Genomic DNA, 24680 nt, shown 5'->3' with positions numbered 1-24680 from the left:
TCCACGCTTGATTTCAATTACAAAAATAAGTGGAATATACTGTAAGTCTATAAGGTCATTTTTCATTTACTTGCAGGTTTATGCCCTGTGACTATTTCTGAGTGTTGAACTATGGAAAGGGCAGTCTGTGTTAATATGTGGCGTGTTGTTCTGACTGCAACATGTTCTGCTCCCCTGCTTGGAAACTTGGTCTAATGAAGGTTTTTTTTTAGTATTTAGTACCAGGGTATCTGCAGGTTTCAGAAAGCCAAATGTAAGATTTTTTAAGACCTTTTTAATGCTCCCTGGAAATGAACTGAAACCAATTTTAAGAGCAAAAATAAAGAAACAAAGCTGGCAAAACTGAACGTAGCTAATGAAAGTTGTGGAACTATAAATGGGCGGAATAAGAAAAAGGACAATAAGAAATTAATTTTTAAGGGACATGAAGTTGTGTTTATTAAAACAGATGTAATGGAAACAAAAGCTCTTTGTCATTTTGTATTAACCCTATTCTGTAATAAAAGCAATACTACTGCCGGTCCCATTCACATCTTCATTACCACCTCTGCCTCAACTTGAATGTAAAGTATCTCTATCCAATGTCATATTTGTATCCAAATGAAACTTTAAATTATTTTTTTAATTGAATTGAAATTAAAAACAAACCTGCCATTACATGAAAGAAAAACAACACATCTGACATCTGTATTTATGATATTCTAAACTTTTTAAAGCCTTGAATTTAGATAATTAAAAAAAAAAAAAAATTATAAATTAATTTTGGACTCCTCTCTCCTGCATGTACAATACCAGAACAAAATCCTCTCTTTTTTAGATCAGTCTTCAAAGCCAGTAAAAAGCCACATTTTAACAAGCACGCTAATAGACTCTAATAGATGGGTTAAGGGGAGGGGGAGTTGATGCTGAGCAGAAGTGAACACTAGACCACAAAGAAGAGGGAGTACATGCAAAATAATGGGGCAGAGTCCCAGTCGACTAAAGGGCATTTTGGGAAAGCTGTACTTACAGTTTATATGCGCTGATTACTGTAACTCTTACTTTCTTTCTTTCTTTCTTTCTTTAATAATTAGGCTAACCCTATAGGTCTCTACACTCTGGAAATGGTCCTGACAGGATAAGAAGAGAATGAATAGAGCCAGTACAGTCTTAACTGGGGTTCGGGGACACTCAGGGGTCCTTGAGGGGGTTCCAGAGGTCTTTGAGGGGGTTCCAGGGGTTCTTGAGGGGGTTCTAGGCGTTCTTGAGGAAGTTTCCGATGGTTCTTGAGGGAGTTCCAGGGGTTTTTCAGGGGGTTCCAGGGGTCTTTGAGGGGGTTCTAGAGGTCTTTGAGGGGGTTCTATAGGTCTTTGAGTGGGTTCTAGAGGTCTTTGAGGGGGTTCTAGAGGTCTTTGAGGAGGTTCTAGGGGTCCTTGAGGGGGTTCTAGAGGTCTTTGAGGGGGTTCCAGGGGCCCTTGAGGGGGTTCCAGAGGTCCTTGAGGAGGTTCCTGGGGTTCCAGAGGGGTTCTTGAGGGGTTTCAAGGGTGTTCTTGAGGGGGTTCCAGCAAAACGAGGAGTAGCTTAATTTCACTATAATATAATTAAATAGAAATGATCCCAATTAGAGAATGTATAAGGAAGACTATTCTCATCATAGGTTTAATTCTCACCACTGTTATCCCCCCATGTACAGTGTAGACAATGTAATTCAATGCTAAATCAACAGCTAAAATCTTCCCTTATGGGTCACTGGGACTGAATCTGATCAAATGGGAGTCTGTGGCCCTCATCAGTGTTTTTTGTGGGTCCGTGACATGAAAACGTTTGGGAAGCCCTGCACTAACCCATCCATCCATCCAACCATCTGCATGTGTGCTATGGGAGTTCCACCTTACATACCTATGCATTTTACTGTACCCTTTGAAAAATAGCAAAGCCTTACCGTCCGGGAGGATAAGTGAAACCATGTTGACCCGAGTCACACCGGCTTACAGCCTTTGTTCTGACATGTGTGTTGGAGATCAGGTGATTTTCAGCCAATCAATTTCTATATCCGCTTTGCAACATGTGGAAACATTCATACTTGTAATTGCTGTTCGGAGCTGTCAGTCATGGGGCATACATGCACGGCGGTGTGCACACGTGAGCGCTAGTGATGTGCACAACACACACACACACACACACACACATCCATGTGGACTTCCTCCCTCTCTCCTCACCTGCTCCGTTGACATCTGAGTTAACAAAGTGTCTGTTTTCAATTCCACTCTCTCTATTCTCCTCAATGTTATCAGGAATAACCAAGTCCACCTGTTTAAACAAATCTACACTTTATTATTTCAACAGTGCATATACAGCATTTAAGTGGTACAAACAAAACGTATCAAGTAAAAAGTTTCGTGTATTTTTTTTAAGCAAATGTGAAATACTGTATCAAGTATCTTCTTGACATAATCATGTTTGATTTACACATTTATTTTGCATGATTTATGTTAAGTCCAGGCATAGCCTTTGTAGGTGTTATGACCAGCACAATGTAAAAAAGACATGTATATCTATACAGAACTGCTTAGAGCCATTTCCCCAAAGGAGCATAGTAAAGTCTTTGTAATCCAAATGACGTACCATCAAGTATACATTAAAAACCAATCAGACAACTTAAAAATCAGTTCTGGGTAAGAAGTACATATTGAAGTGGTTAAGTGCACTTGATTTAGTTTGCCTTGCAATGTGGAGTTCTCACTTTCAAAGGAACGGCATCAGGGTGCCTTGCATCTTCAAAGCAAGGGACCGTTCACATCCAAAGCATTTGAGTTATTTGACCCAATGAGGCCAAAGCACTGATCTGAGGTCAGGGGAACCCATCGCCAATCAGGAAATCACAATTTTACCTTGCTAATATGTGATAGGCTACTATTCCACCAGGAAGGAATACCGGTCAAAATGCATAGCTTTGCGAAAAGGGTCAAATGGAGGGGACACTGCAAGCCAGTTGTAGGCCAGTCCGTCACAAGCATATAAGATTTATTGTGATATTAACCTGCTAAAGTGTGTCTCCTCATTCAGAGGCTAATAAACTTATGATGTAGGCCTAATATAATATAATCTCACTTCTCACAATCCACATATTTACCATCAGATTAGAGTTTTAGCTTCACAAACATTACTTGGAAGCAGAGCTGCTCTGAAAGCAGAAATAATCTGATTGAGTTAAATCTTAATGGGCAGAGACAAAGAAGCACAGTTTTTCTGGCTAAGTAACATTAGACTGAAGCCCAGTGGAAAAAGATAAGAGGTAAGAGAGGAGGAAGCTAATATTATGAAGTCTAGCGCTCTGCTACTGACCGAAATGTAGTCTAGCCAAACTAAATTAGCTAGTTAGCCTAGCTGACCTTCCAGGTTCAAAATAGCCATGTTAGCCTGTAGCTATCTAGGTAAGCTAGTTAGCTGCCTTTCAAGATCAGACCATCGTCATGAATAAATGTATAAATTGTCATTTATATTTCTTATTTAAATTTTGACCAGAGTTCCTTCTTTTCCTCTCAAGTTTGCCAGTTAGCTAAGTTGTGCTCCAAAAAACTGTTTGTTTGTTTTTTGCCTCCGCCTATTGAGGTTTAACTCATCCACTACGATTTCTGCCTCCAGAGCAGCTCTGTCTCCAAAAAATGTTTAACAAAAGCTCCAATCTGCTGGTAATGGACTAAGACAATGAGAAGTGAGATCAGTGCAGACCAACCAGCGCAACCACTTGCTAAGTAAACACTGCATTCAGATTGTCAAAAAAGTGACCATTTCCATCCCTTGTGACATTTCCTTTGCTTCTCTCATAGACCTTTTCTTGAGAAGTAAAAGAGGAAATGGAAAAAGGTTCATAAACCATCTCTCTTCAATGGCAGAGACAGGCTTGAAACAGAACAGCGAGGACCACTGCCATATCTTGCTGTATTGTATTATTTGGGTCTCTATATTGCTATCAAAACAACCTATTGTTCTACATTGTTTTTTTGTACCATTTGCATTGCCACTGTCACTGTGGGATACTGTACACTCGGAGGCAAAGATTATGTACTTCTACAACAGAATACATATTTCTACAAAACCTGTGTAAATACATGTCTGTTTTCTGGGAAAATCTTTCAGAGGAATGTCACTCGATAATATTTTGTTTGCCACACTGCTGAAAAGAGGGTCTTTGTTTTATTCAAAGAGGGGATGACGAATAAGGAGAGTGAAAATATACCGATGGAGTACTGGGTGTTATCTTTGGCTGTTGTTGTAGAAAGGGAGAGCTTTTCTGTAGCAACTCTATAGGCAAACTCCCGAGTGTGACACCTCCACAAGACGAATGAGACATATCAGGACCATAAACAAAAGCCTGGCCACTACTCAGCCGCACTGTCAGCTGTACTCTGATAATGCAGAGAAAAATAGCTCAGATATTGTACAAATATGTGTTTGTGTGGGTGTGTTCTACAGTATTACACTCTATCATGGGCTTGCGTACAGGTGTTTCAAACACAGTCTATAGCCTTGGAAATTATTTCTTTGTTCCATTATGCTCAACTTATTTCTTGCCATTCATTCTATTCAGTATGTTTACCTCATGGCATACTGAACAAATGCACTACTGGACATACAGGGGCAACCATACTGTATGCCGCAGTGCTAATATATTGAATGTATATAGATACGGATGTAAAAGGAGTGTTAAGCATCAGTCTGCATATATCTTGCACTATATAAAATATATAAAATATATATACATTTCCTGCCAATGACTGCAGCGTCTCAATTATGGGGATGGGACGCTCTTCTCTGTTGCAGCCCACTGTGTGATTTAGGCTGATGAGATGGATGTATTTTTACATAAAAATCTTGCCTAGCGCAGCTTTAAGAGTTTATGATAACAAACATTATGCATATGCACATGTGCATTTTTTATAGCAATGATAATACGCAACTTACGACTGGGATGCATTAGGCCAAAGGGGCAGCCAAGTAGCATTAGCATTACCAAAGTCCCCATAGTCACTTTAAAGAATATCCTCAAGTGTATTACTCCTTTTATACAATGGTTTCCGATGCATGTGAACTGTCTGAAAAGTATTCTTCAGAGGTACTGTATATAAGTAAGAATAAAAAACGAGATAACGGATTGCTATAGCTAACAAGATCGCTAACTAGCTTCCTGGTTACCAAAAGAGTTGTCATTGCCATGGTTTATAGGAACTATAAACCTCAAATCAAACACAAATTGAGCACAAGCTATTGAATGAATCATCCTTGTCAACTTTTAATGCTAATGCAGAAAATGTATAAGGGGAAACTCTTTACTCACCCACCATCCCGTTAAATTTGAATAAATCTCGCCTATTATATACATTTCTGCTTGCATTTCTTATGAGATACCTCAGTCCACTGAGTCTGTTTTATCACTTCATTCTCTCTCTCTGTTTCCACACTCTCTATCCCTTTGCTTTCTGCAATTTGTCTTCTCCCGTGGTCAGAGTCATGGTTTCCATACATAAACCCGAGCATCAGCCTCGACAACCACCCCTGCACTTGGCCATGAGGTAGAAGCAGTCATCTCTTGCTGCGTTGCCACGAAAAGCCAAATTCCCCTCCAAAACAGTTGTTCCCTCTCACACGGAGACAAGGACACAAGGTCTCAAAAGGACGACATACATACAGTGAATGCTGTGCAGAAAGGCAAGTGTGTTTTTGTTTAAACTAGGACAAAACACATAAGAGAAATTTCAGCACAGATAATAGTGGCAAAGGGAATTCAACTATGGCTTTCAGGGGAGAATTCATACTTGAGGTTTCAGAGTTTGCCAACTTTTGGAGTGCGCTAAATGATGTTTCCCCTCTAAACCCTTCTTCAAATATATAACACGATTGGGTACAGAGGAAGGTTACTGCCTTTACTGTATTGCGATTTTTGACTCGATGTCTCCCGTTGGCTGAGGTCTGCGAAGGAGAAGTGAGCGAGGGCACATGGGAGGTACCAGCTTTTTTGGAATTGACTGCAGCCATAAAGATTAAGGCCCACTGAGAGAGGCATAAAACTCTGAAGCAAAGCTTGTCCACTGTGGTTGGTTTGGTGTGTGTGTGTGTACGCGCTTATGTGTGTATGCGGTAACGCTGAAACAACCCAACTTCTGGCTCTGCGGACAGAGACACTAAACGCTGACAGACCCACAGTTATAAATCGTACGCGGCAGAGGTCCATGCATCCATCTGTTTATACTCATCTGTACTCTCTTCTTCCTAATCGCTTCATCCGTTAACAAGCGGACCAACTGTAGTGACTGATAACCTTTACCAAAACCTTTGTTAGTCACCATATCTTTTTTGATTTCCATTTTCTTTTTAAAAGTGTTAAGCAATGGTTGAGCCTGCTATATGCATAGGCAAACACTGTGGTATGTTTAGCATCATTCATATAATAATACTGTGGAGAGCAGCTACCCGCAAATGAAAGATCAGTTTCTCAAAGTAATAGTCTTGCCAGTTTCTTTTCGTGGGCGTGTCGGACCAGCTCCTCAACAAGCTGAGAAATGAAAGGTACTCCGTAATGAAGTTGTCCCTAAGTGACTGAGGATCAGCTTCCCGCGCCTTCGAGGTTAAGACAGCAAAACTGACCCTAGACTAGCCTCTGAGGGCAACTTCACCCCTGACCTCTGACCCTTCATAAAGGACAGGTGACCTCTCTGGTTCAGTCTGAAGCAGGTTGAGTCCCATCGTGCGATCGTGCCGCTGTCCACCAGCTCACTCAGGCCACACCTCATCTGGTGTGGCTTGTAAATGGAAAAAGAAAATGTTGTTGGTCAAAGAGTTCGAAATGGCAACACCTGTCGTGGTACACCTGTATTTATAAAGGCCTCAAGATTTAGCCTTGTGGTTAAAATAGTCACGTGTTTAGTAGTAAACCTCTGAAAAGTTCTGCAGATTTGATGGACGAGACGGTGGGGTGGCGCTTCTTGCAGGTAAAAAAAAGGCAGCGTACCGCTAATATGACACCCATGGGTCAAGTGGTAAGGTAACAATCCGGCTCAAGACGTCGTGCGCCTTGTAGCTTGTTAGGGTGGGAGGCACTCAGTGTTTGAGGAGACGCTCGACTGGTGCAACAGTGTCGGGATGGCGACGGTTAGGTGGTGCAGGTCACGCCGGCGTCCTCCACGTGGCCGCAGTTGGTTTTGCCCCAGCCAGAGAACTTGCACTCGTGGATGGTGTCTTCGTTCCCTGTGCAGGCCACGTCGTCCATCCAGATCAGACCAGTACCTGGACAGAGAGGGAGGGAGAAAGAAGGAGAGACGGGGTGTGAGGGGAACGAGCAAGAGAGAGAAAGAGATTGATCAGTGTTTGCTGTTCGTGAATTTCCGCTTCAGGACCCTTGAGGAGCCTTGTGGGAACTCATCGTGTTGCAATGAAAACCAATAAATTCTTTGCACAAATGACAAGGAAACAGTTGATGTTTGTGTCCACATACATAGGCGTCAATATGGCATGTGAAGGTTTGGCACTTGCTACACCTTATGTGCAATCAATAATGGAGAGCAAAGATCAAGCAAACTGGACATCGTTCCTAAGATCAATGTTCCCTCTAATGGCTCATTCATGCCTCACAGGAAGCGATGGAGTGCACTTGATAAAAATACACAATTGCAGCCAAAACCTTTGAATGACTAAGCGCATTGGCTGCCGTTGGGGATTGCGTGCGAGGTTGAACCCCAGCTGAAGTCTGAAACGAACCTGACACAGATACATGAACGCGCCTCCATCCAGGATTGGCTGAATGAAGAGAAATCAAAACCACTGGGCGGTATTTTGTGGCAAATGATATTAGATGCAGGGACTTCAGTGAATCGACGCCCCTGTCCACATAGATCAGACCCTGAAGTCTAAAGAAGACATCATTAGGAGAAGACAGAGCTTGTCTATGTATAAGAGTTGTGTCACTGAGGCTGCAATGATTCCCAATGCTTTCTCACACAATTGTTGATAAGATAATATTGTATCCGGTAACAAATACACAATTCCAGCTGGTAAGCACTATCAGGAACTGAAGTTTATAGCTAAACCATACTGCCAAAAGCTATAAACTTCAGTTCCTGATAGTAAAAACTAAATCACTGGGGGCTTCAGAAAGTCCAAGACCCTTCAATTTTGAAACAGTTTTAGATAGTGGAGGAGATTGTCCTCAGCTGTGGGGGAATAAGAGTCTGATAGAGTAACATTTGGTTGTGCTCAGACTCTGATACTCCGATGTAAAGATTCAGGATTCAAGAGTTTATTCCCCATAGGAGAAAAGTGGGGCCTACTCAATGCTAATGCTGTTATAGCAGCATCTGGAGTCTTGTAACTGGGGAGATATGTTATGGTGCTGGAAGGAAGATATCTGACCGAGAGAGAGATGAAGAGAAAGTTTCAGAGTAGTGTACTTACAAGGTATTAGTGTAATCAATTGTTGTTTTTTGTTCAGTAGATTCATTCATTCGCATTGTATCTCTGTTGCTACACAGACACTCACTACTTCTGCATAGATTATTGATAATGAGTAGGGGAGAAGCTCATTACACAGAAATCCTGAGACTCCACTGTCGAGGCACTGACACACACACACACACACACACTAACACACATTGATGATGATTTGATGTGAAAATGTTAATCTATTATCTTGATGCGCTGACAATGTTGTTCTTTACTTTCTTTCCAATAAAGCACATTGAATTGGCCGAGAGAGAAAGATGTTTGTGAGTTGAGGTTAAGAATATATTTTTTCCAAAGGAGACCTGGCCAAGAAAGCCGCATCAAGACAAAAACAAAAGTTGTCGACCAACAACATACAGCAATGTGTAAAGTCAGATTACAGTCAACATCACATAAAAGAAAGAGCAAGGTAAAGCAAAGTATAAAATCAAAATACAAGCAAAGTCAGGGAAAACAGAGAACAAAGTAAAATTGTCTTTATAAGCGCTCTGAAAGACCTAGTGTCTTTCGGAGCGATTTTAATTTGTATGAACCAGCAGGCTCATGGGGCCAAACCTATGCAACTCTGAACCAAACAAAGCAAAGACCACTCCTTACTGAATCTGCCACAATTCATATTCGCTCAGGCTCTGTTTGCTATGTTTTCCAAGCACTCAGGCAGCCTCTTAATCTTTCCAATTCCAACTGGCAAAAATTTCAAGGCATTGTCAACATCAAGACGACTGAAGAGTAAATTATCGCTGCATTAGGCCCGTTTGAAAAAGGAGAATGTAGCAGTTGACATCTCATTGTTCGGGGTAGATGATGTGAATTTAGGGATGACGGGAACAATACAGTCAACCCTGTTTTTTTATTTCTCATGAGAGAAGAGTCCATTGTCTGTACTTTTTGTTTGAATTTACTAGCCAGTTAACTGGGGAAAATAAGAGACAGCCAAGACGAGGTCACAACCTAATAGCAATAATGGCAATGGAAAACTGTACTAAGCATTGCTACCTTCAAGTGCTCATCGTGAGCTCCTATTTCCAAGGTTAGGAAGTCATAAAAAAAGAGGTTTTGGTTGAAAATAATCGCAAAATGGACCCTTTGACAAAAGTAGTTTTATGTGGCTGCCATTTCATTTCTTGATTTTATTAAATCAAGCGGCACTTTGTCATGTAACTGACATGTAACTGATGTTTTGTTATGAATTTATTATATGGCTTCCATGCTCTTCGCCCCCGAAAACGTCACACATGAAGCATCACGTTAGTTCAGGCAGGACACGGACATCACGCGTGCCTCTCATCTACCAGCTTGCTGGTGTTGCATGTAAGAAAATTACATGCAACAGGGTGCGAATATACGGTGAGAAACTAAATTGAATTTGAATAACTACCGCTAACTAAACAAACCACTCATTTCTAATACAGACAATGAATTCTCAGTTTAGATTACAGGCGATCTGTAGTCCCGCCCTGTTTCAACCGCTAAACCAATTAAATCGTCAGTGGGCGGGATTACAGGTTCGCTAAACCAATGAAATCATCAATGGGCCGGATTACAGGTTCGATCTGTAGCCCCGCCCCGTTCCACAGGCTGCAGCTGGGTATGCTTGGATTTCATCGCAAGCAATGACGTCACGCGCCGATAACGATGCCGGGAGTTGTAGTTCCCATTGCTCCATTTCACCTAAGATGAGTATTTGCATTGAATATTTGCTCTTATCATGGTGCAAGCATGCATCATTATGGCTGGCATTCAGTGTTGCTGTGTATTTAAGCATAATGCTGACATGCTGCTGGTTAGCTGGGCTTGTAAGCTTGTAACTACAATTGCTTGTTGTTTTACATGGGTCAGAAATAATTAAATGCAGCTAATTTTAGTGAGAAGCAATTTTGTTTTGGGGGATTTATTGCGCTCCACAAATAATCTCTCCCTTATATTCGACTGGAATCTTGATATTGTCTCAGCTCAAAGCCATGAGTGCATATAGCCTAATTGATACATATTGCTGTTGTCAATAAATTGCATATGACATAAGACGTGGTGCATAAGGTGGTTGACTGGGTTCACTTACACTGACTCTATTATATATTTCCCTTGTTTCTAGACTCTGCAGCTTGCATTATATTTTGCCTATGATTCACTGGACCAACCTTAGGTTTGTCTAATTGCAGAATGACCTCTTACAGGAGGCATGCTTGTATCTTTTCCCTGTTAAGTCTAACTTCCAACTTAACAGAGGTCAGCAACAGGCTGTTGCTTCACATGGATTACTCACATAACAGTAGAATGAGGATCAGGATGCATGCTTGTATCCTCATATAGGCTTGTCTGGTGCCACTGCTTGAGGTCTGCAACAAGCTTTTGCTACACATTGATCTTTCTATTACTGATCAGCCGGTAACTTACTAAGAATTGGCTGCACCAGTTATGTTTGGCATATGGTTCTGTGGTTTGGGGGATTTGCATGGCGCCCCTGCTATACCTTCAGCATGCTTGCTGAGTAAGCAGGGCGCTGCTAGAGCAGAGCCATTATCGCCAAACATAAATGTATTACCATTTGTTGTAATAAGTGGTTTTATCTTGTGACTAAAGTGTTCCTGACTGAACTTAGCAACTTGGGTATCATGGAAAATTCCCATTTTCCCAGTTGTGCTTACCACTTTGTTCTTGTACACTCAAGCAAATTCTATATTTCCGACAGCAGACAATGGCATCATATTATCACTATAAAGACATGCTCCTCACAAATAAATTCACAGGTTTGACATGTCCAACGCAGTCTATTAAAATGATAACAGCGAGAAAATTATGGCACAAGTCTCTTGAGGCAAAGTGAGATTTATGGCGTATAAACCCCATTTTCCTTGGCATAACTCACTTCACTGGCAAATCAAACCGTCTACGTTTCCTTTGGAAGCACATTTCACAAAGTTCACAAAAGCACAAACGCGAGACACGGGCCCAATGTATAGACAGATATCAGAAAAGCTTGACGAATCATACAAAGGAAACATATTTTTAAAAACTCCACATTGTGCTTACTTTATACAGCACGTTATTCTACTGATGTAAGTGTTTTATGTTGTGTTGTTCCATTAAGTTTATGAGGAAGAAAAGCTTTTCCTTGCCTTACAGAAACAAGACCAGATCCCTTACTCTAGCCCTTGAACTTTACAACCATCAGTAGTGAGGAGAACTGGAGCATGTGTGTGTGTGTGTGTGTGTGTGTGTGTGTGTTACTGTGAGTAATATGTTCCCTCAGAGTACCAGCCAGGGTTTGAGAACTGGTGTGTTTCCAGTTCTGCCTGTTTCGACCCGGCCTGTTTTCTACCACATTAAAACCGCAACTGGAGCATCCAGCTAGGGTTCAAGACAGCCAATATGAGTTTTTGAAGACCGATACATGCAATATATTTAAATTTGACCATTCTCATGCCAAAAATGTTGTATTCAGTACTCAGTGTTTTCCCTCTGAAACAGCATTTAGACCATCATGGGACACTAAAACTCTCCATTGAAAGCCAGACTAATGAAATCCTCGGTGGGTCAGCAGCTCCTTTAGGCAGATTTTGATTTCTTTGGTCAGAAAATAACATATTCAGACATACTTGTGTGATCAAAATGGCACATTAGAAGGCTGATATCGGATTTTAATAAAAGGCCAGTATCGCCAAACTGATATGTGAGTCTAACTCTACTTCTAACATTCCCGGTTGGACTGACAACGTAACATAACAAAGAGCAACAGGCAGGGAAGTTTGACATCTTGAAAGCAGCGTGAAACACAACGCGCACGTGTCTCGCACAGGACGGAAAAGGAGGTGTGCGCGGGGAGCGTGCGCGTGGGGCCCGGGGCGGTAGCCAGGTTCCAGTGTTGTTGTACATGAACCCCAGCTGTTCCTGCGGGCCTCCCGGGGGTTTACTTTAATGGACACGGACCTTTAAACTGTTTACTCTGCGTCTCAACGCGCGTTTTACGGCGCTGTTTGCAGGCCGCGCTCCCTCCGCTCTCCGTCCGAATTTATGACACATTGCAATTGTTTTTCGCAAATGTGTTTTCGAACATCAACACATTGGCAACGTCCAGGGAGAGCTTAAAGAGGAGAAAGAGATTCGGTTTAACAGGCTGGTTTTGTGGACTGAAAGGCTGCTTGTTTAACCTGCTTGCAAGTCCCAAATGAGCCATATTTTTTTTAGAAATGCTGAAAACGTACCAAAAATTGTCCAACAAAAGTCAGCCAATCCCGGAGTCTGTTGAAGGCCACTTTTTCTATCTTCTGTCACTGATTCTCCTGCGTCTCCTCGCTGATTATGGGGCCAGACAAACTCTTCTCTTTTGTTTCTAGCGATGGGAGATGGAAGTAATGATTCACCTATGCAAACTGAACTGAAACGGGCTACTATTCGATTCAATGGAATTCCCCTGTAAGAAACTGAGCTTACAAGACCGAGCTGCATGAACAATGGGTTAACACTAGAGAAGAAAGAACCCAACATGACAAGGACGTGCAGGAGGTGGAAGTTCAAGCACAACATTTTCACAATATGTCTTGGTACGGTTAAAATTCCTATTAAACCAGCTTTGGAAACTGTTTTGAACTGATATCAGAAAGATATTTAGGTCCTTATTTTGCGGTAGGTAGATGAAGATAGCAGCTATGGACGACTACGGACGTCTGCTCTACTTTCATTTTTTAACAATAGAAGTCTTGATAAGAAGTCTTCATGAGGTGCTGGACCAAAAACAAAAACTGTAAGAGATAAATACAAACTATAAGAGATCTATAAGAGATGTTCATCACCAACTGCAAGTGCAAATTGCATCAGTTGTAAGACTAATTCGACATGGCTGCGCCCTCAAGTGACCTTTATAATTGGAGCGTTCTCTGAAGTGCGATTTGGGTGCAATCTTGATTTTCATGGCCTTGTCTACAAAAAATATTATGTGGGCAAAATAATGATATTTACAATACAACTTACATATACACGACAGGCACAAAGAGCCTTTGTTTTTTGACCGGCGCTATCAGGCTGCTTTCCACCCATTACACACAGGTTAGTAAAAAGCATGGTTTTCTGATTTGGTCATTTTAGTGATAAAACATGCTCTTCCCTGTGCAAACCTGTAATGAGTCTGGGCCTGGGTTCAAAGACGTTATGAATCAGAAAAAAAGAGACTAACCCAGCAAAACACTCATTTGAATTCCAGATTGTTTTCAACTGTTGCTAAATTGAATCCTGTGAATAACTGTGGCATGCAAACTAGACTGCCAGCAGCGATGATGTTAGTCACTGCTGATGTCTGGAGTTTGTCCCCTGGAACCAAGGAGTGTTTTCACCAATTTTCCAGACTTATTGGTAACAACTCTGCCTGGACGGAGGCTGTGAATGATGTAATTGTGATTGGTGAATGAATTGAAAGCAAGAGAGTGAGAGAGAAAAGCATAAGAGAGGGAGAGAGAGAGAGAGATGGATATGACCTCTGAGACTCTTACTTGACGACATCTGGCTCACATGACTTTCCCTATAAAAACAGAATATTAATCCCTGCAGCATTTTGGAGCACTTCCATCCACTTCCAGCAGACAATTTCAATTTCACCATGGGTACGTGCTGCTGGCAGACAGACAAAAGCTCCGATTTCTTGCTTTAATTGAGATGTCATTGATTTTATTCAAGACATGGCCACTGATCTCGGGCAGCCCAATGCTTAAAACCTGGATATGTATCAGAATTGTCACAGTGTTAGTACTGAGGTGTATTAAACAAGGCGCTGGAGTGGGAACTAAGATGCCATGCCATTACCTGAAACTGACCATGATATTCAATGAATCGTGAACCCCATATCGCGTATCGAATCGTATCTTGAGATAAATATATCGTCCCAAACCTATAAAAGAGTAATTGAAAAGTGGTTCAAAAAGGAATATTCGTACACTTGGATTAGAGCTCTTCTCTTAATGAGCTCCTTTTTGATGAAGACCTTAAACAAAACAACACTCTTAGGTTTTGCCTGGCGAAGACCGTAGGGTCATAATGGAGAGCAAAGACCAAGCAAAAGTAGCCAGAAATCTATTTGGAAGCCATATCTAAAGAAAAGAAATAGCATCAGTGGAACATTTAGGACCAATGTTCCCTCTAATCTGATAGTTTCATGAATAATTTATCACATTGCTCCACTTTATTTCCAGAAATTTAGTGCATATAAGCAAGTTTGGAAGTCTGGGTGGCAAATGATATTAGATACCAGGACTTAGGGTTTAGTGAATTTTGTGTGTGTATATGTGTGTGTGTGTGTGTCTGTCCTCTCCTACCCTGTCCGAAGCGTCCAGTCTTGTGAACCTCGGCGGCCCCTCGGTATCCCAGCATCCTGCAGACCACGTCTCCGTCCTTTTTATCCCAGACGTCGTCGCACACCGTCCCCCAGCGCCGCTCGTGGTGGACCTCCACGCGACCCTCGTGGGGACCCGACCCGTTCACCAGCCGCACCAGGGTCTCGTCCACTGGAACACACACACACACACACACATGAACAGTCTGTATACAAATATAAATATGAATTGGCACAGATGCTCAAATCCAAATAACCACACACACATAGTTTGTGTACTTGCATTTGTTTGCAGGAAAAAAAAATTGTGCATCTATTGAAAGTTCCATGCATACATATAAATGCTCCAGTGAAGAGCATCATAAACAAGTAAGTAAGCAAGTATGCACAAAAAACAGAGTATTCATCACTTATGCCAACATCATTATATTGAGGAAACACATGGCTTTTTTTTCGAGCCAGTATTTACTGGCATGACTTTGAACTCATGCTAAGTAGATTATTTTTCTTGAGAGTGTTTATGAGTTTAATGAAGCCTTGTAGATCTTAACCAAAACGAAAACAAACTTCGATGAATAGGCTGCTTTCAACACACTGTAGTAAAAAAATTTCCATAAACCACGGAAATTGTCTTTGATTCTACGAGAGGGAATAAATAAAATTACACCGTGAGTTGAGGGACTTTTTCTTCCTTCCTCGTTTTTGAACTGCTTCGTAAAAAAAGTAGGGCGGTTAGTCGACTTGGCGATTGAAGTTCTGTCCAAAAGTAATTTTTCAGTGATTGCTGACCATCATTTAAGCATCATGACATATAGTCTGGCAATAGTCTGACAGCGTGCTAGTGGAAGAGTTTTGAAATTCATAACTTCCTTCGCTGGAACATCAACATATGCATCTGCAAGCTTTTATCCACTCACCTTATTAGGAAGCTAAAAACAAGCAGCTGTATATGGATGCCAAGGAGAGGAGAAGAGAGGAGAAGAGAAGGGAAGGGAAGAGAAGAAGAGACTTCATGAGAAGAGATGAGAAGGTATGAGAAGAGGCATGATGAGAAGAGATGAGACAAGAAGAGATGAGAAAAGAAGATATGAGAAGAGAAGAGATGAAAAGGTGACAAGAGATGAGAAAAGAGATGAGACAAGAAGAGAGAAGATATAAGAAGAGGTAAGAAGAGAAGATGAGGAGGTGAAAAGAGATGAGAAGAGGCGAGAAAAGAAAAAAATGACAAGAGATGAAGAGAGACATGAGAAGAGATGAGAAGAGGCAAGAAGAGAAGAGATGAGATAAGAAGAGATGAGAAGAGATGAAAAGATGACACGGGATGAGAAAAGAAAAGAGACACGAAGAGACGAAGAGAGACATTATGAGAATAGATGAGAATATACGAGAGGAAAGAACAGATGAGACAAGAAGAGAGACATGAAAAGAGATGAGAAAAGAAGAGATGAAAAGAGATGAGACGAGAGGTGAAATGGGAACAGATGAGATGAGAAGACAAGATGAGATAAGAGATGAAAAGAGATGAGACAAGAATAAATTAAGAGAAGAGATAGGAAAAGTGGCGATGAGAAGAGATAAGAAAAGATCAAATGAGATGAGAGGAAATAAGAAGAGATTAAAAATTAGAAAAGATAGAAAAAGGAAGAGATGAGAAGAATTGAGAAAAGACGAGATAAAATGCAATATTGATTTGATTGACTGATTGATGCCCAGCCCTGATGGCCTTACAAGACACTATTTTCCAATGAGATGAGATGAGACGAGATGAGGAGAGACATCATGAGAAGAGATGAGAAGAGGCAAGAAGAGATGAGATAAAAAGAGATGAGAAGAGATGAGAAAAGAGGAGATGAGACAAAAAGAGATTAAGAGAAGCGATAAGAAAAGTGGAGATGAGAAGAAATAAGAAAAGATCAAATGAGATGAGAAGAGATAAAAAAAGATGAGAAAATAGACAAAAAGAGAATAAAAGATAGGAAGAGATGAGAAAATTAGATGCAATGAGAAGAGAAGAGAAGAGAAGAGAAGAGAAGAGAAGAGAAGAGAAGAGAAGAGAAGAGACAAGACGAGACAAGATTTCGGGAAGACGTAACAGAAACCGAAACGCTGGGGGCGTTTAGGATGTCCGGGAACTGAGATGTTTAGTGAGCGGTTTAGATGTGCAGCAGATGCTTGGGACCCGGGTCAGGGTCTAGCCTGGCTTGACTTGACGCAGCACGGCACGGCACGGCCCGGCACGGCCCGTCTCGGGGCCATGTGGCCGGCCCCTCTGCTGATGAGAAGCAGCTGTTGGACTGGACGGAGTTGGTGAGCGATTACTATAGGCTGAACAAACTTCTCTCCGCTCAGTGAAAAACCTCTGGCAGCGAGAGGCTTCGATGCTGCTGGTGCTGCGTTAGGTCCAACAGCTGCTTCAGTCCGAGGTTAAATCCCTGCTACACAGAAAGGGCCATCTAGGTGCTAATACTTCTTGGTACTATGAATATTTGATTTGCATGTATTTGGTATTGATGGAAAGATCAACATTCTTTTGTGGTGTTTCACTACCAAAGGAATTTTCTACTCTCCTACTATACTTCTACTGCTAATAGGGATGGGACGATATATCGAAATTGACTATATCGCGATACAAAAATGTGACAATAGGGCAGAAAAATTACTCGCAATATTGGCTGCATTTTATTCTGCTGTAGTAATCACAAATGAGCTATTGCTATTCAACCAGGACTGATACATACCCTCTGCGCAATACACTTGTCACTTTTATGTACATAGATCTCACTTTACATATGTATACTGCTCTATATTCTATTCTATATTCTATATTTTTTTCTTTTTTTTACTGCTGAGCTGACCTGACTCTCGCCCAGCCCTTTTCATTGTGACTAATGAAAAACGAAACAAAACTTGATTTCACAAGCTCTCCATCCAAATTATATTATTTACAATTTGTAGTGACATATTTAAATTGTTGTTTACATTCTAGCAAGCCAATGCAATCGCTAGAAAGATTTGAGTCTCAGAAATAAACCGAATTCTCCACAGTCAGACTTTGTTGTCATTGAACTTCTTGTGGTTGTAGTGAATCGTGAACGTCATATCGAATTGTATCATGGGATATACGGCATATCGACCCATCCCTAATTATTACAGTCTTTGGTGTGACCCAGATTGCTTGGAGTTTGGGTTGCGGTGTCTTGCTGAGGGGCACTAGGCTCATCCAAGAGGCTCTTCACAGAATGAGGATCAGGTGTGTGTGTTTAGTAGTTGTAGTTGAGTCACAGTAGTAGGCGAAATACAGTTTCATGGATCCACACAATACGTCTCGTATTCCTGAAACTATGCAGCAGCTGTACTCATATAAATGACTTGATTTATCACCTTGCGGGACGCATAGAGGAAATGAGAAGGAGACGTAAACACACACACACACACACACATATACACACACACAACACGAGTTCAGCTCCAGTATTTTGGACGGCTGGTCGGTGTTAAGATATGCGCGCTGACTGAGACACTGATGACAAAGTACTGGAGAGTTAGGCCAGACACATTATCTAGACAGGATATTAGCCTCATCAGACCATCATAAATTTTAACTGTGTACCATTTACCTCTCATTATACAGCAAAGTACTCGGTACTCACTAGCCCATCATAATTTAATATCTACCATAACATTATACTGTCATATCTGCCACAGATATTCGTATCGTATCCTCATAACACACCGGCAGCAGAAATTAGATCTATTTTTCAACCTCCTGCGGTATGCTGCTCTTTTTTTTTCAGACGGTACTGGAAAGATAGGGAGGAAAGAGAGGAAAGAACAAGGTGTCAGCAGAAGTGTATGATGGGTTTTGAACTAGGGATGAGCAGTTGAATCTTCAATTACATGAAATGGATGTTGAAAGTCCATGGTTGGAACTGAGTAAGCTGTATGACAGGTTCATTGAGACGAAGCTGGCATGAAGATGGAGAGCTCTGCCTTGAAAGCTCCACAGTGATGAACGCTCTTTTAGAGGAGAACTCCTGTTCTAAACGAGATGCTTTACCATCCAACAGCCACTGTGAAGCATTAAGCACCAACAGCATTGTTTTCCTTCACAAGAACTAGGCTCAAATGTAGGAAAATAGGGCTGATTTCTTTCATTTCTGAAGACAACAGGACGGCAAAAACTGAATATTTTTCTTTGAAATTTGGCACAGGCATTCTTGGACATCTAATACGCCTTGTGCATTTACTGGACAGGTATAGCACAGTACAGGGACACCTACTGTACACAAGGTACAGTAGGTGGCCCTCATAAAGCACTACAACTACACCATTCCTCTCAAGGTCCCGGCTAATCAGCACCAGTTGGGTTAAACCGCAACGATCTAGAACCGGTTCCTTTTGTGCCCCTACTCAACATCTACAGGTGGGAATCGCAACTAAATGTCCAATTGTGGTAAATGTGCAATGAGCTGTGAGGTCTGTATGTGTGTGTGTGTGTGTGTGTGTGTGCACATGCTAGGATTTGACTGATATGGATTTTTGAATATGGATTGAAGCTGCCGAAAGCCAATATTAATACCGATATTGCTTATTGTTAAAATCGATTATTTTCGCGCCAAAAAAATCCCAAAAAGTTGGAAGTATTCAGTGTTTCCCCCAGAATTTTATTCTTGGAAAACTTATTGCATTATACGATATATATGTAATCAAACTGCATCATATCCACCATATTACTGACTGTCTGATATTTGATTTTTAACAAAAGACGATTCTCAGCCCCATATATCGGTCTGACCCTAGTGTGCACATGCTTGAATATCCCCGGAGACTTGATTCAACACTTTCTCACATCTGTCTCTCTCTCTCTCTCTCTCCCTTCATTCCTTCCCTCGCTCCAAAGTGCCTGAGGCTCCCCACCGTGCAAACGAAAGACTCTTGGGAGCAGAGGAGGAGGAAGGAGAGGAGAGGAAAGGCTCTGTATGACGGCAGCATGCGTAGATGTTAGTCCTGGGGAATAATCAGAACCATACAGCCATAGTTCACAGGCATTCATATCTCTGCCATGGAGAACCTGCACTATGATATATGTGAATTATGCTGAATTATGTTCTCTCTGGTGGAAGTGCGCTTGATTTATCTTGCCAGAAAATCAGGTAGTAATCAGGCGGATGCATGACTAGAGAGTTAAGGTAAATCAATCACTTTATTCTACTACAATATAGCCCAAGGCTGTTGGATGGCTGGGGAGCTTTAACACTGCAATTTCTCAAACATAGAGACAAGAGTTGGACCATGGGAATACTAGTTCCTCTTCCAAGAGCCTTAGATAGCCTCACAAAATGAGACATCAAAGCTACACCTACTCTTACAAACTGAATCCTTGCACAAAATTAAATTATGGTACTTTTTTTAAATGGTAGTCAGTAAGATGAGTCATTGGTGGAGAAAATGTCAACACTTTTAAATGACACATGATGATTTGGATTTAGCAAAATGGATCTATAGAATAGAACTTTTCATTTATTCACAAAAGGAAGCATGCATTGACAAACACTCAGAAGACATGCATACATTCAAGCAAGTTAGTATGTATATAGGCACAAATGTAAGTACACACACACACACACATACACACACACACACACGCACATACAGGGTATCTGCGGGTTTAAGAAAGCCAAATTTAAGACTTTTTAAGACCTTTATAACACTACATGGAATTTAACTTAAACCATCTTAAAAACCCAAATAGATGAACAGAGCTGGCAAAACGAGCCTATTTCTGATTGGGCATAGATGATAAAAGTTGTGTCCAACATGTTTATCATATTGTATTAACTCAGTTCTGTGTGGGTCTGAACGTGCCTGTGGGTCAAAGTTACTATGAATCATAAGAGCAAATTAAGTAACAAAACATCAATACATACATACAAACATAAATATCACTAAATGTCAACAACCTGTCAATACCACTTTCTAATTTCATATTTGCATGGTAAGTATAGATAGTTTAAGACTTTTTCAAACTTTTTAAGGAGCGGCAGATACCCTGACATACAAACACACTCTCAGACACACAAAAGCGTGTGCACAAATACAAACATAGCCACAGAGAGAAGAGCAGGCAACAGAAAATAATACTTCTTTGAGAGATGATGCAAAAAGACAAATCCAGCAGGGAGCCTGGTCTCTAATTGATCCTGTCTCTCCACAGTCTGACAGTTTTCACATTCACTTCAGACCGCCAGCAAAGCACTCCACACTGAAACCAGAAACACTCCCTAATTTGGACGTACTGCTCTGAAAAACCTGACCCTGTACCCTTTCTGTAAAAGTGGAGAAATTAATGTGAAATGCATGTGAAATGATGACTGTTTCTGTCCTGAGACAACTAGATGAATGAGCTCCAAGTGCTGGTCGTCGTCCAAGTGGTTCAGGCCTCGCAGGCCAGCGGCGCTACAGCATCATATTGTCAATACCTGAAGAAGGCCAGAACGCTGAGTGATATTACTAATGTTTATCTGGCAGGCGGGGAGGATCTGGACCGGACCGGACCGGACTGGGCCGGACTGCGTGGCATCCGGACAACAGCTAACTAGCTCAGTCTGTTCACAACACGTTCCCCTGGAAAGTCAGATTTTCTTTTCTTTCGCATTGTCTGCCATCCTGGTCTTTTCTGCTCTGTTTTGTTTGGGTCCTTTCTTTGTTTCTTTTTTTGGGGTTTTCTGTATTTGTTTGTTTCTAATTTGGCTTTTGGCCGATGTACATGCAAACTCAAATTTTGGCATGCATATGAGAATATTCTACAACATAAATTAACTTCACATTGAGTTCCCAAATGGCTAAAGAGCGCGCGTGTGTGTGTACGCCCAATCAGAGTTAGATTAGATTAAATGAAACTTTAATGAACCCTGTGGGGAAATGGGGTGATTGCAAAAGAAAAGAGAACGAGGATACAGTAAAAGAAAAAAGGATACGTATAAGAATAGAACAAATGTGGGGTATTAAACACAATAACCGACAATTACAACACTAGAATGTAGTATAGTAGAACTACAAGCATGAAAAGTAGGAAAATATATTAATTACAGCGTGTATGCAGGGTCTGCAAGATAACAGCAGTAGAAGAAGTATGAAAAATATATATAATATATGTAAATTGTATGCAAAATGTGTGAATCTGTAGCTGCCTGCCTTTACTTGACAATATGCAACTCTCATTCTGTCCCTGGTGCTGGAGGGTTGACACCAAAATAGAGCCGACAGCTTCTGGTGGGTCTCCACATGAAAGAATAACAGTATATTTTCACGAGCCGGAGTCCCAGGGCGAAAGTAAAATCCTCATTAGTGTCCGGGGCTGAAGACGTTTAAGAACCCCCCCCCCCCCCCCCCGCCGCACCCTGTTAGGATCCCTGTAGCTGGAGCGCGCCGCTGTAAAAACAACCTGTCAGACCTTAAACCCACTACACTTTCTGCTGCACCCGAGGGATTCACTATCAAACTGTCAGTTGCCTCCGCTCTGACGGCCAGAGGTGTGTGTGTGTGTGTATGCATCACCTTCACTCTCGCTTGCTATATTTCCATTCAAATGTCAAGGGAATATTACACACAATTTTGAAATGTTCCCAAATGAAATGCAATGCAAAAATGGCTTTCAAAAATTGATTAGTACTGGGCAAGCTGCTGTTCTTTAGCGTCAGCTAATGTTGGACATATTTCATCCTTTCATCCCAAAATGAAGACAAAGAATACACCGAGTGATATTCTAATGATATTCTATACTAACGGTCATACAACCGCAATGGAGACTTGCACATGGGAGAAGCAGCATGCACAAATGCATTTCCATTGCAATTTATTATTAACAAAAAACAAGCAAGCATAAAAACATTTTTGTTATATTGAGGAAATTGCTTTTAAGACATTAGTCCCATTGGCCAACTTACTTGTAATGAGAACATAGACACCAAAATCATCCATATGTACCTGGTAGATCTTTGGCTCTGCTGCTCCATGCTAACACTTTATCATACACTATGTTGTGTGATAGTAGACTCCATGCTAACGCTTTATCGTACACTATGCTGAGTGATAGTAGACTCCATGCTAACGCTTTATCATACACTATGTTGAGTGATACTAGGCTCCATGCTAACGCTTTATCGTACACTATATTGAGTGATAGTAGACTCCATGCTAACACTTTAGCATACACTATGTTGTGTGATAGTTGGCGACTAGCAATATCTCAAAAACGAGAAAATGAGGACCTGTAGCAGCTATCAAATCTCTGATGCTCTATATCTCACAACTGCACTCTAACCAGAACCTTATAATTCCAAGCTCACAAAATGGTAAGTAATTTAAATGATGTACAGCGATTTATGATAGTTTTGTGTAGTAGAAATGTGCCGGAAATATGACATAAAAATAACATGCTAGTTTGAACTAGCAGCTATACTTTCCCTGTTTACTAAGGAAGTGAAGGTAGTGGGAGATAGAGACTGTGTACTGCTAAAAATCACTGCACAGCGGATGAATACGTGGTTCCTCACCTGAAATAGTTCCAAAAATAAACCACAAACAACATTTTATTACTAACAGGTCAGTCTTCTTACCTTGAATAATGCTAGTTGCCCACTATGATCTACTGGGGACACATGGATGATTTTGGTGTCTATGTTCTCATCACTTAAGTTCCTTGTGGCTGATGTCTATCTTTCAATTTTTACTCCTCCATCCCTTTCCCTCTCTATTCTCTCTTAAAGTGTGTGTTGCCTGTGGCCGCATAGAAGAGACTTTACTGTGAACTGAACGAACATCAGTCCAGATAAGGAAGAGGGAAATGGTCCGACACAGACCAAAGGCCTCTCTCTCTCTCTCTCTCTCTCTCTCACACACACACACACACAAATCATCTACAATCTGGGGTCCATTTAGTTGCTTTTCTGGAAAATACTCAAACTCAGACTCAAAGTCCTGAACGGCCAGATTCAGTTTGTGTTAACACCCAGCATGTGTCCACACACTGGCACTTTCCCACAGACAGAACATCAATAGTCCGGGGGTCTCTCTGCTGCTTGTGCTGGGAAACGCTCATACAGGTATGTTCTGCATGCTTTGAAGAGTAAAAGGATCCGAGTCATGCATCATACATCAGAAGTCAGCCGCACTGGGCTTGTGACAGTCCACGACACGGGGATTCAATATTTCTAACACCCAGCCGCATGTGGTCTCTCTCTCACACACACACACACACACTCCGAAACACCAAACCTCAATCCCTTGTAAATGATGATTTGCGAGTGGAGAAGCGAGCTTTCCCGCTGCTCTAATGGGGGGGGGGGGAAATGGGATTCAGATGGCCGAGGGCTTGTCGTTTTCCACATGAACGCCACTCCATATCTCATCGCATGAAAACGGGCGATGATGATGATAATGATGTAACAGAGGAAGAATAACATTTGTGGCCGCGGGGGAAAAGGAATGACGGTGGGTTGCTTTTTCTTTTCCTCCACCTGACAGCAGATTGGTGGGTTTTTTATTGGGTATCGTCTTACCACTACGAGTTCACACACACACACACACACACACACACACACACAATGGTTTTGAAATCCTTTTGATGTACAGTGAACCATGTGGTTACTCATTGTGCAGCAGATCTACTGATCCTTTAAACCTCCCATGGCTCTGTGTATATATCAGGAGGGGCAGAGATACATTAGGCCCATAAACTCCTCAGCCCATAAATTCTGTATCACCGACTGTCAGTTTCAGCTCATATCCACTAATGTCTGTGTCTGTAGATTATAGAAATAATACCAAGGAGTGCATTCTTCACTGTTATTATGCAGCAAGCAACATAGCAACAACACAGCATTGG

General features: G+C 41.4%; 1 protein-coding gene across 1 annotated transcript in view; it reads right to left on the bottom strand.

Annotated features, from left to right (window-relative positions):
• Positions 1-7097: 7097 nt before the first annotated feature.
• scara5 (scavenger receptor class A, member 5 (putative)) overlaps positions 7098-24680 on the bottom strand; it is a gene marked incomplete at its 5' end in the record, with an annotated part of 59822 nt that continues 42239 nt past the window's right edge. Inside the window, 2 exons of the mRNA XM_071532455.1 lie at positions 7098-7263; positions 14778-14966. Of these exons, the coding sequence (XP_071388556.1) occupies positions 7130-7263; positions 14778-14966 (323 nt within the window). The remainder of the gene's footprint in view (positions 7264-14777; positions 14967-24680) is intronic.

This window comes from Centroberyx affinis, unplaced genomic scaffold, assembly GCF_046629955.1.
Source record: "Centroberyx affinis isolate AG114_WGS23_722 - 3 ecotype Tasmania unplaced genomic scaffold, CSIRO-AGI_Caff_v1 ptg002190l_1, whole genome shotgun sequence".
Taxonomy (NCBI): Eukaryota; Metazoa; Chordata; class Actinopteri; order Beryciformes; family Berycidae; genus Centroberyx; species Centroberyx affinis.
Note: the sequence above shows the minus strand (reverse complement) of the source record. Positions and strands in the feature narration are given on the sequence as shown.